This window comes from Lactuca virosa, chromosome 4 (genome assembly GCF_052849685.1).
Source record: "Lactuca virosa cultivar CGN04683 chromosome 4, Lactuca_virosa_CGN04683_v6, whole genome shotgun sequence".
Classification (NCBI taxonomy): domain Eukaryota; kingdom Viridiplantae; phylum Streptophyta; class Magnoliopsida; order Asterales; family Asteraceae; genus Lactuca; species Lactuca virosa.
Genome location: NC_136429.1, coordinates 129,350,207 through 129,363,689, shown reverse-complemented (window position 1 = coordinate 129,363,689; position 13,483 = coordinate 129,350,207). Strand labels below are relative to the sequence as shown.

General features: G+C 32.7%; 3 protein-coding genes across 3 annotated transcripts; 2 read left to right on the top strand and 1 right to left on the bottom strand.

The window, feature by feature from the left end:
* The first annotated feature begins 2,286 nt into the window (after positions 1–2,286).
* LOC145107377 (Peroxisomal membrane 22 kDa (Mpv17/PMP22) family protein) lies at positions 2,287–4,099 on the top strand. Its single transcript, XM_079044247.1, has 5 exons — positions 2,287–2,615; positions 2,855–3,007; positions 3,110–3,242; positions 3,422–3,461; positions 3,773–4,099. The coding sequence occupies exons 1-5, from the start codon at positions 2,346–2,348 to the stop codon at positions 3,858–3,860; spliced, it is 684 nt and encodes a 227-aa protein (XP_078900373.1). The 5' UTR covers positions 2,287–2,345; the 3' UTR covers positions 3,861–4,099.
* A 4,064-nt stretch (positions 4,100–8,163) lies between these two features.
* LOC145107376 (uncharacterized) lies at positions 8,164–9,356 on the top strand. The gene is made up of 3 exons (XM_079044246.1): positions 8,164–8,341; positions 8,566–8,642; positions 8,838–9,356. Exons 1-3 carry the CDS (start codon positions 8,204–8,206, stop codon positions 9,253–9,255), a joined length of 633 nt encoding a protein of 210 aa, XP_078900372.1. The 5' UTR covers positions 8,164–8,203; the 3' UTR covers positions 9,256–9,356.
* Positions 9,357–9,665: 309 nt separating this feature from the next.
* Positions 9,666–12,906, bottom strand: LOC145168470 (putative alpha,alpha-trehalose-phosphate synthase [UDP-forming] 7). Its single transcript, XM_079087270.1, has 4 exons — positions 12,782–12,906; positions 10,432–12,499; positions 10,062–10,339; positions 9,666–9,984 (listed from the first exon to the last, which is right to left on the bottom strand). The coding sequence occupies exons 2-4, from the start codon at positions 12,411–12,413 to the stop codon at positions 9,671–9,673; spliced, it is 2,574 nt and encodes an 857-aa protein (XP_078943396.1). The 5' UTR covers positions 12,414–12,499; positions 12,782–12,906; the 3' UTR covers positions 9,666–9,670.
* Between the last annotated feature and the right edge of the window lie 577 nt (positions 12,907–13,483).

The window sequence follows — 13,483 nt, the reverse complement described above, 5'->3', positions numbered from 1 at the left end:
TGCGTGAGGAATCTCTGCTGGCTGCTCTTACGACTCCCCGACTAACTCTATACAAAAATACTTAGTCAAACAAACTGAGAATCCTTCTAAGGGTAAAATGACCATTTTACCCCTGCTCTGATTTGGACCATAATCAAGGCCTAATTCCATCTAATCTTTCTAAGTCCACTAATGGCCCATTAAAGGCCCACTAATGGCCAAATTTGCTAAATTGAGCCCATTCCCTCAAATGGGCCCTACCCTAAGCCCAAACAATTCTTAGCCCATATTATCTGACTTTTGATGGCCCACTAAGGCCTAAAGACCCAAAGTCCAAAGTATGGGCCAAACCGAGGCCTAAAACACGCCAAGCCCATATCTGTTAAGTACGCGGGGCGTACTCCTATGTACGTTAAGCATACTGGCTAGATGGCGTGTACGCTGCGCGTACCTGCATGTACGCCCAATGTACTTCTCTGTTAAGTCACTTTTCCCATTAAGTGCTTAATACTCTAATCCAAAGGCTATAAACACAGATCCAAGTCCTCTTCAATGTCTTGATCCATAAAGCCGATTACTTGGTGGCTTGCAACCCACCAAATGAGCCCAAACATAGAATAATAGCAACTAACTCCATAGAAATGGCTAGATCTCATGCATGGTTACATAAAGGCCTTAAAGGTTGAAACTTTACTGAAAGGAATGCTTTGAGCTCCAAGGGTGGCAACCCTAAGCTAAAAAACGAAGTTGCATGATAAAGATCCATCCTTTGGACCTAAAAAGGTCCAAAGCTCCATAATCCTAGATCTAAGCTTCTAAGAGGAAAGTTGGAAGCTTTATACCTCCTTTGAGTGCCAAAAGATGAAATAGTCCCAGATCCTTGAGCTCAAGATACTCAAGTTCTTCTTCTTCAACTCCTCTTTTCTTCTTCCAAGCTTTTCTTCACCAAAATAATATCAAAAGGTCAAACACACACAACAATGGAGTATGAGGGCGTATTAGGGTTTTCTGAGGGTGAGGGACTGGTAAGGAGGCTAGGGTTTGAGCCATAATGGGTTATTTATATGGCTTAAACCCTAAAAATTAGGGTTTTGAGTCTGGTCACGTACGCTGCGCGTACGTGCATGCCCCGCATCCTAGGCGCCTCTACGCCCCGCGTACGCCAGGTTACGCCCAACGTACGACTTATGGACAACCCAACTATTTAGCCCACTCCAAAATCCACTTGTCCCAATATTAGTCCACTAACAAATATTAATTACTTAAATTAAATAATACCTCGAGAGACGAATGTTACATTTTTTAAAACTAATTGCGGGCCAAAATCAAGAACCAACCCCCTCTTATTCCATCTTTGTCTCGAGTTGCATGTTGCCAAGAGAAAAAACAACAGGTGAACTATGGTGATAATGGGCAGAAGGCAACGTTATGGATGATGGGGACCAATTTAGAACATGGGTTCGTGATGGTGTAGGTTCAATGTGATGAAGGTAGGTGTTCAGTGATGAAGAATGCATAAGGTGGGTCAGAGATGGTGCGATGGTGTCTGGTGATGAGTGATCTGAGATTCTAGCTTGGATGCTATTGGAGTTTTGTGGTGAAGATGGTGGTTGGTATGGAGGAATAAGGGCTGTGTTGAGATGGTGAAGATGATGGTTTCTTTATTGGTGGTGGCGGATGGTGGTGACAGAGTGTGGTAGTGGTGGCAGTGGCTAGTGGTAGTAAATGGTGATGTGTTAATATGATGACTTTTATAAGAATGATGATCGGCTAAGATGATGCAAAACATGATAAAATGTTAAGATAAAAAATTAGGTAAATATAATACATTAATGAACCAACATAAAAACAGACTTAAAATATAACAAAACATTTCATATAAATATAAAGGCTTTTATCGTAATAACCCATTTAACAAAAAAAAAACTTTAGTAACAAACTTTATCAATAACCCTATTCATTATAGATTATGCATCTAAATTCAATCACCTAATGTGGTGCATTGATCCCATCCTAAGGCCATCTACAATGAGAGTTGTATGAGGGTTTAATGGAATAAATGTGAATATAATATAGAGAAGAGAGAGTGTGAAGTTGAATGACCATTGAACGGTGGAATGAAGTTGTAACTGAAAATTTATTAATTTTTTAAGAATTAAAGTGAATGTGTTTCTTTTCTAGTTGGCAATCCATACAACTTTCCGTGGGTTTAATCCATTGGAGATGGCCTAAACCGCATGAAAGTGTAATTTACTCCATATATATAAAGATGAGGTGGGGCATAGTTGATTTATCATTTGGAGTTTGGACCACTCGCAAGTCACAACCTTTTCTTCTCCAAAGTCCCAACTTAGAACCCCGGAATAATGGGGTCACTGGGTGGTGGTGGCTTTGGCCATAATGGAATTTGGGGAATGCGCCCTTTTGATTCTCAAAATGGAGACAAAGGAAGAAGGAAATCACCCAAATCATCAGGATCATCTCCGGCTTCCCCAGAAGCCGGTGGTCGTTTCCCTGTGAAACAAGCAGCGACGGCCGCTGCTCTTGCCCTAACCGGTGACACTATTGCTCAGGTTCGCGAGAGATGGGTCAAAAATAAAGCTCTCCAAAATCAACATCCTTCCGATTCTCATGAGGTCAGTCACCTTTAATTCATACATTTCATCCTCTTTTTATTCCAAATGCAAGCTACTTTATGGATGAAATATTGAATACAGCCGAGGGTAATAGCTACAATACATTAGTTCAATAACAACATACTTACTTCCATTCATTTGTTTATCTCAACATTCTATTTTCGTTTCTTCCTGAGATTTGTGCATTTACAAAGTGAAAAGCAATTTTGATTATAAGATTTGAAATTACTATCTATTAGGATTTGACATGGAGTCTTATGGACCATAATTGGCTTCGAGCTCTCAGAATGGCGTCTTATGGGTTCCTTCTTTATGGACCTGGCTCTTATGTCTGGTACCAGTATCTTGATCGTTGCATGCCAAAACAAACAGCACAGAATGTAGTAATAAAGGTAAAAAAAAAAACAAATTAAGTTCCCTTATTACTAGAAACAGCAACCTCCTTTCACTTTCATTGATAAATTTTATATTTATTTTCCTATTCATATGCACAGGTAGTATTGAATCAAATTGTCCTTGGTCCATGTGTAATTGCTGTTGTGTTTGCATGGAATAATCTGTGGCTAGGGAAACTTGCAGAGCTTCCAAATAAGTATCAGAAAGACGCTCTTAAAACATTACTTTTTGGTAACCCCTCTTTCTTTTTGACTTAATGGGGAAAGCCTCCTTTTCCCACTTTCTCCATTAAGTCATTTTTTCTGCATTATGTCAACAGGAACAACACATGAGCATTCTTTTGTTCAGGTTACTCATAATAAAGTTTTACATTCAATGCAAATTTTAATTCTGCTCTGATTTATTTGCAGGATTCAGATTCTGGATTCCTGTCAGCGTGATTAATTTCTGGTATCTTTCTCTCTTTGTTTCTTGTTTTTTATGCAAATTCCCCTGTCTGCAACATTTCTTAAACCATATCTGTTAGAATGTGCCTACGTTCACTTCTTTCTTTTACAACATTGTATTGTCAATTAACCCAATTATATCGTTGCTAAAATTGGGTAGTTTTTTGAAAATAGAATGTTGTAATAGGAAGAAACAAAAGTAAGATTCTATATAAAGAAATAAATGAAAGTAGGTTGCTATTTCATTTATTAAAACCCTTGAGATGTTAAAATGCAATACTAGTGAATTGAAGGTTGATTTGGCATATGTTGCAGGGCGATTCCTCTTCAAGCACGTGTTGCTTTCATGTCCATGAATTCCATATTCTGGAATTTCTACTTGTCTTCGACTATGAGCAAGTGAACTTCTGCCCCTTTTATTTTATTTTTTATTTTTTAATTTCCCTTGGAGACATGTTTTTTGTAAGCACGTGATTGGGCCATTTTTGAAGCAAGGTAACTTTGATATTCCGGATAGTTTTTTATTCGGTTTTGGACTTCATTGCCTTTTTTTTTGTCTTGCTTTTGTAGTTGTAAAAAATATCGAAAAATAACTTGTATCAAATTTCTTTGCTGAATTGTATCCAAATGTTTTAGCTGCTTTGTTTTGGTGAGTGGGGCCCATACTTGCATTATAGGTGTGTGTTCCTTCAAAAATTAGGTTTTGAGTATTTTTGACGAAGAGCTGTTAGTTTTGTATGTTTTATGTCATTTTAAACCTTTCAAAAGCTTACAATTATAACACTCCCACCCAAATAAAACAATAGCTTCCTAGCTTCCAGTTTCTGACTTTCAATTTCCAGCTACCAATTGGTTTTGCCAAACATGCTCTTAGGTAGTGTTTTAATATGCAGTTTTTCGAAAAGGGGATGAAATAAAAACATTACAGCTAATGAAAAAAAAAGTAAAATTGTATTTGGTTTACACATACAATGTTTTAAAAACCGGTTTTTTAGTTGAACCGGAATGGTGACCGGTTCCCGGTTTAACCGATTCGACCGCTCGGTCAACCGCTTTCTATAATTTTCATATTTTTTCCTATTTTTCTACACATACATATATATATATAAATCATGAATTTGACGTTTACTAGTTCAAACATTAAAAATATACATAAAAATAAGTTGTAGATCAATCTAAATACATAAAAACAACACATAACCATAAATTTTAGTGTTTTATATCAATCCATATACGTCAAAAAGAAAATAAATACAATACCGAAACAAAATATAGTTTTAGATGAATACAAACACATCAAAAAAACATTATAATATTTACCATATGTTTTTATTTAGAGAAAACTAAATAGATTTGAAAAAAATCACCAAAGTTTATTATGCAAATAATTCTTTTTCATGTGTTTTTATTCGGTTTAAATCGGTTCAACCGGGTTTTCCTAAAAACCGGCCGGTTCAATCTGGTTCAGAAATCGACATAAAACCGGTGATAGTTGAACCACTCTCTCCCCGATTCCCTGTCCAACCGGCCGGTTCAAACCGGTTTTTAAAACATTGGACACGTAGGAATAGAATTTAGAGCATTTCTTTAATGGAATGCAATTCTTTCTCGTGTTTTTCATTCCATATGGAATGATGATTTTTTTTTTCCTTTAAGGGAATGAAATGATATATGTTATAATTATAAATTATTTTTAATGACATAATCTTCGATAAATATTAATCCCTTTAAAATTTTCAAAACTTTAATTAAATAACTTTTTTTTAAAATTTTTAAAAAATAAATAAAAACATTATTTATTATAATTATATTTTAGGATATCATGGTTTCCAAGTTTTATTATTATTATTATCATTATTTTTTAAAATTTTTTATATCATAGATAATTATCTTTTAACTATTTGCAAACACATGCTATGTACTTTGATCAGATTGAAAATATGTTTATATGCAACTTATTTAGGAATTTATCTTTTATTTAATTAAACTTATTTTTGCAAAATGATATTTTTTTAATTATCGATTTTATTTAATTTTAGTTTTCTATTTATTAATAGGAAACATGTATGAAAGACTCATTCCATCGTTATACTAACCAAACTTAACAATAAAATGTAACAATTCATTTTATTACATCGTTTATTCCATTTTGGTATCCATTTCATTCCTTTATGTTTTTATTTCAATCATATCAAACTTCGTGTTCTTTTTCTCTTAAATTGCCCAAACAAAGTCTGATTTGTGCGTGTTTGAGTATTTGAAATACTACCAACTTGTTCTTGATCTTTTCTAAATTACTCAATGCGTCGTATGTTTTCTACATCACGAATGCATGTAATTCTGTAAAGAGTGTAATTTTTTTTAGAACAACAAATCTGATCCACACCTAATTCCATCCTCAACATGACTTGAATCTTTGACCTCAAAAGAGGAAGAACAACACCTGATATCATTAGAGCATCTCCAACTCACTTCCATTTTTCATTATTTTCTCAATTTCTTCCTCCGTTCCTCTCCAATCTTATCCCATTTATTCCCCAATTTTGGGGGAAATGAATAATATAACACCATATTTGGTGTTATACTATTCATTTCCCCCCAAAATGGGGATGAACTTTGAGTTGTCGATTTTAGCCCTTTTTATATATTTGTATATTTTTGGTTTTTTATCTACTAATTATAATATAATATAATATTTAATACTTATAATATTGTGTTATATATTACATTATATTAATTAAATATAAATATAAAGTTTGTTTTTGTTTATCAAATTCATATTAAAATTTAAATACATATTGAAATTTTAAAATACGAAAACATATTTTACAAAGCTTATAATTAAGTGTTATAAATATAATATTATTTATTTAATATTATTGTAATGAAAAAATATAGATTATATATTTGTTAAAACCAAGTTAATAGAAGGGGTGTGTTTGACAATTTATATAAGTTTAAAAAATGAAATATATACTTTTTGGGGGTAAAAATGGGGTAAAAAATAATATAGGGTTGGTAATGAAACACTATGTACCCTATTTTTTACTCCATTTTTGAGAGAAAAAATGGAAGTGAGTTGGACTTTAGAGATGGTCTTAGGCTAGACACCTATTGGTATTAATTTCATTTATTATATATTTTTTATAGTTTTATAACTTCATTTGTTTTTTTATGAATTTTCAATGGATATGAGTAATCTGTTTGTAAATATATGATATGTTTTATTATATAAAATCTAAAAGTAATAATTAAAATAATTTAATAACTATTATGAATTAATAATGTATATTAAATTAATAATAACCGAATTATAATGTGTTTATTACTAATATGAAAAACTAGGTTATAACCCATAGAAACAACGATAGTTAAAATTATTATATTGATAAAAAAATTTAATAACTGTCAAAAGTAATGCAGCATACTGTCAAAAAAAAAAGCTAGGGTTTACCATGTATTTGATATGAAATTTAAATGAAGAATAGGGTAAAAATTTATCTCTGGTTTTGAGATATAGTAAAATCTTAGAGATTTTTAAAAGATAGATATCATATATTTCAAAAATGATATTAGGATATGATTTAAAATAAAAAAATTGAATCGACGTTAATATGTTATCAATAAAAACTGGAAATTTGAGAAATCATAGAAAATGTCACGTGTCATGGAGACATGCTAACAGAAACATGTGACATTTTTATGTTTTGTTTATTAGGATACTAGGTTATAACCCGTGTACTATACGGTTGATAAATTAAAATAACATAATAAGTGGAATAGGAGATTATTTATAATTGATTATTTCACGTAATTAATTACCAAACATTTTGAATTTCAAAATTTCTATTAATAATGCTAATTTGAAGGGACTTAAAAGAAGATTTAAATTTAAATATAAAATCCTAGAAAAAGATATATGTAATTTTTAGAAAGTAAGAAAAAAAATTATAAATTATAAAAAATTTCATGTGATAAGTTTAAGATTCAGAGAGATTTAGAGGTAGAGGTAGATAAACCAAACAATCAATTCAAATTATATAATATTGAATATGATTCAAAATTTCAAATAAATAATAATTTAGTCTAAAACACAAGTCAAACAGATCAAATTTTTTAAAAACCACTTTACTTAAGTTTTGGTGACATCCATTTCGATTATCACTTAAGTTTTGGTGACATCCATTTCGATTATCGTATTAACGATAGTGTTTGTAATCAGAACTAATATATCAAACAATGTTGGAGAGTCTATTTTAATCAATTTTAAATATGTATCCGTTTTAAACTTATAGCAATTTTATTATAGGGTTAAATGCACATTTCATATTTTTCTAATTTAACACGTTTGTAACCCATTACCGATGTGGCTTTTTTACCCCCCACACCCCCACCACATATTTCATATAAAAACCATTTCGTTGATCGATTAAAACAAAAATGGAATATTGTTTCATGCATGTGCATTTAACCTTTTTTTTTTTTTTTTTTTTTTTAACACAACGTGATTATTCTTAAGAGAAAAATATCGATGGATGCTAATAGAGTCACATAGATTCTATAGAACAAACACAACATTATAATTAAGCAAGAATCTCTCAATTAAGTGGGAAGGGCATAGAATCAAAGTTCAAATCAACCACAAAAGAATGAAGGCATATATACTTGGAAGAGGTAACACTCCTTCAATCACATCTTATATAAACCTTTAATAGGAAAATATAAGATTTACATGTCTCGAACATAATGAGCAACCACAACAACATCAACACTCAACAGTCTTTGCGACTTGCCAACGATGCATATGCATGGTACAACAACGAGGATAGGGACTCATTTTTGGACATTATATCTCCACCATCGCGTCTTTTTCCTCATATCCTGGTTACTATTCTTCTCTAACGTATCCTTATAGAAATATTTTAGTGAAATTGGTATCTCGTTTTTTCTTTCTTTCTTGTGGAAATATATTATTTGGGTGAACATGATTCAAATTTTGACACCTTTAGGTTATTATTAGCAAATCCCAAACATTTGTGTATAAATTATTTTAGCATGTCACTTTTAAATTAACCGAATTATGTATGCATAAATATTTCATTTTGCAGAATGAGAGAGTTGGTATTGATCCGTGGCTATGGTCACTTGACGATAGAATCTTCACTTTACCTTCCTCCATAATGAGGTGATCCCCTTTCTTATAGTCTCCCATATTCATCTTTTAATGACTTTTTTCCCTTTTCTTACTCTTGATAGGGAAATATAGTGAATTCATATTTATATTTAGATTGTTTTACTTAAAAAGTTATATGATTATCATAGTAATATAGTTTTTGTAATCGTATTTAACATACATATTGTTGAATGCAAAAAAATTTAGTTTCCCACAACCTCGAATGCATCTTGTGGTGTTGCAAAACAATTTGGCAAACCACACGAATTTGAGGTCAAGACAAATGGATCGATCACGAACACGAACACAAACACAAACACGTGATTCAAACAATCAAACAAAAGCTTTAGAGAAGCTTAGGAAAGAGATTTACAATCCTGTTCCAAAGAAGATTATACAAAGGTTGGGTAGGTTTTACTCACAAAAGGATGGTGGAAATACCATAAAAGAAGTACATGAAGAAGAAGATGATGATGATAAAAGGTGTGTCATATGCTTAGAAGACTTAGAAGCAAAACAAGTGGTGATGGTGACACCGTGTAATCATACGTTTCATGAGCAGTGTATCTTGCCTTGGGTGAGAACCCATGGTAGATGCCCAGTTTGTAGGTTTACTTTTTTGTGAAAGGACTAGATAGTAGAATTTACAATTATACCATTGTACTTTGAAAAATCTACACAATTATAGAATTATACTTAAAATTTTCTTTCTTTGAACCCAAATAACGTTGTACTTTCAGTTTTTTTTCTTATTAAGACAATATAATGTTGAAATAACTATCAATCATAGCAGTGAAAATTCCTTTATATTTTGATGAAATTGCTATAATTTATTCAAATAATAGGAGGAAACGAAAGCAAAATGCTATAATAAACAAATCAATGAAAGTAAAGTACACTAACTACTACTTCTTGAAAAGAATACACTAAACCTACAACCTCATCTATGTAAAAGAATGTGCATAGACACAGAATATGCAATTATTTGATCAAAAAAAGAATAATAATAATTAGTACTACTTTTAAAAAATGAAATTATTTTAAGGATAATGGGACCCGTAATTTTCATCTTCAGATAAAGCGGGAGAGTCAATAGCTTCAGCCAGACTTTGAAGCATTAAAATAACTTCGTTGGTGTCATCAAGATAATATTTTGCTTTACTTGGTTTTTGTCCAACTGTGCATGCAAAAACCACAGTATTAACAGAAATTATATTTCTTGAAATTGCATTCCCGATTATTTCAAACATATCTTCATCAGATCGATCATCACCCACACAAAGCACAAAATCAGCTTGTTTCCCATTTTCAGCCATTGATGTGAAGATCTTTTCTGCAACAAGACCTTTACTTGCTTCCTGCAACAAAAACAAAAAGATCAGTATTCAATACACTTTCAAGATTATAACAAAGTGAATAAGGACAAAGGACATGCCTGAGGTTTGACTTCCACAATATATTGACCACTTTTAACAGCAACGGGTTCATTTGCTAAGACACTTTCAAGATGATCAAGCATCTCTTTTGCTTGAGCAAATCCAAACCCTGGATCTGCATCTCTATATTGCCAAACTAAAGCACTTTCTTTAGTTTCTATAGAAGATCCATCAGTTGATTCCGTATATAGTTTCATCACAGGTTTAGCCATATCCATCCATCCAAAATCACTACTCTGACCACACGTCTCCCACTCCACATCTTGACACCACCTGAAAAAAAACCAAACCGCAGGGGTATTTACGTCCTTTTCACAGAAAAAAGCTACAGATAAAAATTAAAATACACAAGAGATAATACTAACCTTATGAAGTAGCCATGTTCAGCTGCAATTCCAAGCTTCCTACATGGAGAAAAAGCCCTACTTAAACTCTCCCTACCTCTTCCACTAACAATAAAAACCGTATTATTCAGATCACCAGAAAGTCTATTCAGAAGTGAAATAACTTCTCTACTTGGTGTCTTAATGATGGAATTTTGAGGCATTACAGTTCCATCATAATCCAACAAAATTGCCCTGCGTTTAGCCTTTAAGTAATCTGATACAATATCATCAATCGAAAGCTTCCGGAAATTCGGATCAAGACTCACAACTCTAAACCCAAACCCTAAACCGATTCCCCAACATCTTTTCCTAAAATGATCTGCACAACTTCTTTCCATATCTTGCAAGAAGCTTCTAGACCAATAAGCCACATCATGTGTACTCACATAACGATAATGCTTCTCATGTCTCATTTGTTTCTCAGGTTCTCCCATTGATATAGCTTCATTCATTGCTTCAGCAGTTGCTTCAACATTCCATGGATTGATACGAATTGCACCACTTAAAGAAGGAGAACACCCGACAAATTCCGATACCACTAACATGCTTTTCTTGGGACCGGAATCGGAATCGGAATTGGGAATTCCCTCTCGGCATACGATGTATTCATATGGAGTTAAATTCATTCCGTCTCTTACAGCTGTCACCACAACACATTCAGCTATGCTGTAATAAGCAACCCTTTCATTAACTGACATTGGTTTGTCTATATAAATAATTGGTTGATACCCAGGTTTACCGAATTCTTCATTTATACGTTTACAGCTTTCTTGAATTTCAGCTTGAATTTCTTCCAAATCTATACCACCTTTACCTCTAGCTGGATTTGCAATTTGGACAAGAACAACTGTTCCTTGCCAAGATGGATGTAGTTTTAGCATTTGTTCCATTGCTAAAAGCTTCAGATTGATGCCTTTGAAGATGTCCATGTCATCAACTCCAAGCAACACGGTTTTTCCTTCAAATTGTTGCTTGAGTTCCTTGGTTCTTGATTCTTTATCAGCAAGTTTCATCACGAATTCTATCTGTCCCATGTGGATTCCAACTGGCATTATCTTGATTCCGACTGTTCGTCCGTAGTAATCTAATCCTATATACCCTCTTTTGGATTGGTATTCCAATCCGAACATTCGGCTACAACAGGAAAGGAAATGACGGGCGTAATCGAAGGTGTGGAATCCGATTAGGTCAGAATTGAGTAAAGCTTTTAGAATTTCTTCTCTAACAGGAAGTGTTCTGTAAATTTCGGAAGAAGGGAATGGGCTATGGATGAAGAATCCCATTCTTAAACGATTAAATCGTCTTCTCAAGAAAGTAGGCAACACCATTAGATGATAATCATGGATCCAAACAAAATCATCTTCGGGATTTATGACTTCGATTACTTTCTGGGAAAACAATTTGTTTGCAGAGACGTAGGCTTCCCACATAGATCGATCAAATCTACCTCCATGATCAGCTGAAATTGGTAACATGTAGTGAAAGAGAGGCCATAACTGTTTCTTGCAAAAACCAGTATAGAACTTTTCGATGAGGCTAGGTGGAAGAAAAGTTGGGACACAACTGAATCTTTCCAACAAGAGTTGAGCAACATCATCTTGTTCAATGCCATCAACATCGACATTTAAGGAGCCAACATATAGAACGTCCATGTCATCAGGAAAACCATCTTTGAGTCGCAAAAGGAGAGAGTCGTCATCCCAAGTAAAACTCCAACTTTTATTATCAGGTCTTCTTTTGGCTTTCAGAGGCAATTGATTTGCAACTATAATGATTCTATCCACAGAAAGTGAAGAAGCGTTATCAGATGCAACACTACTTGCTGGCTCATCGTCAAATTCGTTGATACTTCCAGGAAGAGTCATTATCCTTGGCATCTTTCGCTTGTCCCTCTCTCGCCCCATTACAGGGAAATTCCCAGAAGCCAATTCTAGAAGATTAGTATATGATCTCGATTGCATCTTTATCTTTTTCTATCCCTATTGATTCCAACCTAAAAACAAAAACTTCTTGGAAACCTCCCAAAAGGGTAAATTCCGATTATTATCTGCCAAGAAAAAGCAAACCCCGTTTTACATTTAAACAAATGAATTCACATTGTTAGGAAAACAATTACATGCAATCGACATTTTACAATGCAATAAGTTTTTGATGAAACAGACACGTAACTGATTAGATCAAATTCAAATAAATGACCACCATCTCGACTACAGAAAACGAGCTAAATCAACAAGATCTTAGATCATACAAACTCCAAAATGACAATTAACACTATCTCGATGCGAAATCATTTCAAATCAATCAGATTAAATTGGGTTATGAAACTTACATGCACTAATTTGAGAAGTTTCCGACACTTTATATCATATGATAGTCAAGAATAAATTTGAGATCGAAGATCAATGTGTGTGTTTGAGAGAAGTTTGAAGGTGACAGAATTTCTAGGGTTCGTTCATTTATCGGTGTAGTTTCAAAAATAGTAATAACAGTAATACCCTGTATATGATGTACATTAAATACGTATAAACAAAGACACGGATAAGGTCCCTCACTCCTGTCGTTATGAAAATATATTAATTTAAAGTTATGTCTTAAAATAGCATTATGATAATTAGTACGAACAAAAAGGATAAACAAAAATCCATTTTAGAGTTTTGTACTAAGGCATAATACTTTTTTAAAATATTTACAAATGTGTGGTAGTTCCAAACATAATTACCAAAACATGGTATTTTGGTATTTATCAGTACTTACTAATTTTAATTAAATGGAATATACATAAATCTCACGTGACTTTTTATATTTCATTACTTTTACTTACAATTTAAACTATTTTTACAATAAAAAATCATATATAGATAATATCTATCCACCATAACTTTTATAGTATGAATTTATATTGTAAAATTAAAATTAAAAGAAATGATCATATTTTTTTATTATATCAGAGTTTATTTATTATTTTTTTTGTTTAAATAGTTCTTAATAGAGAATGTTTGCTCAAGTGATTAATAAAATCACTTAAAGTTGT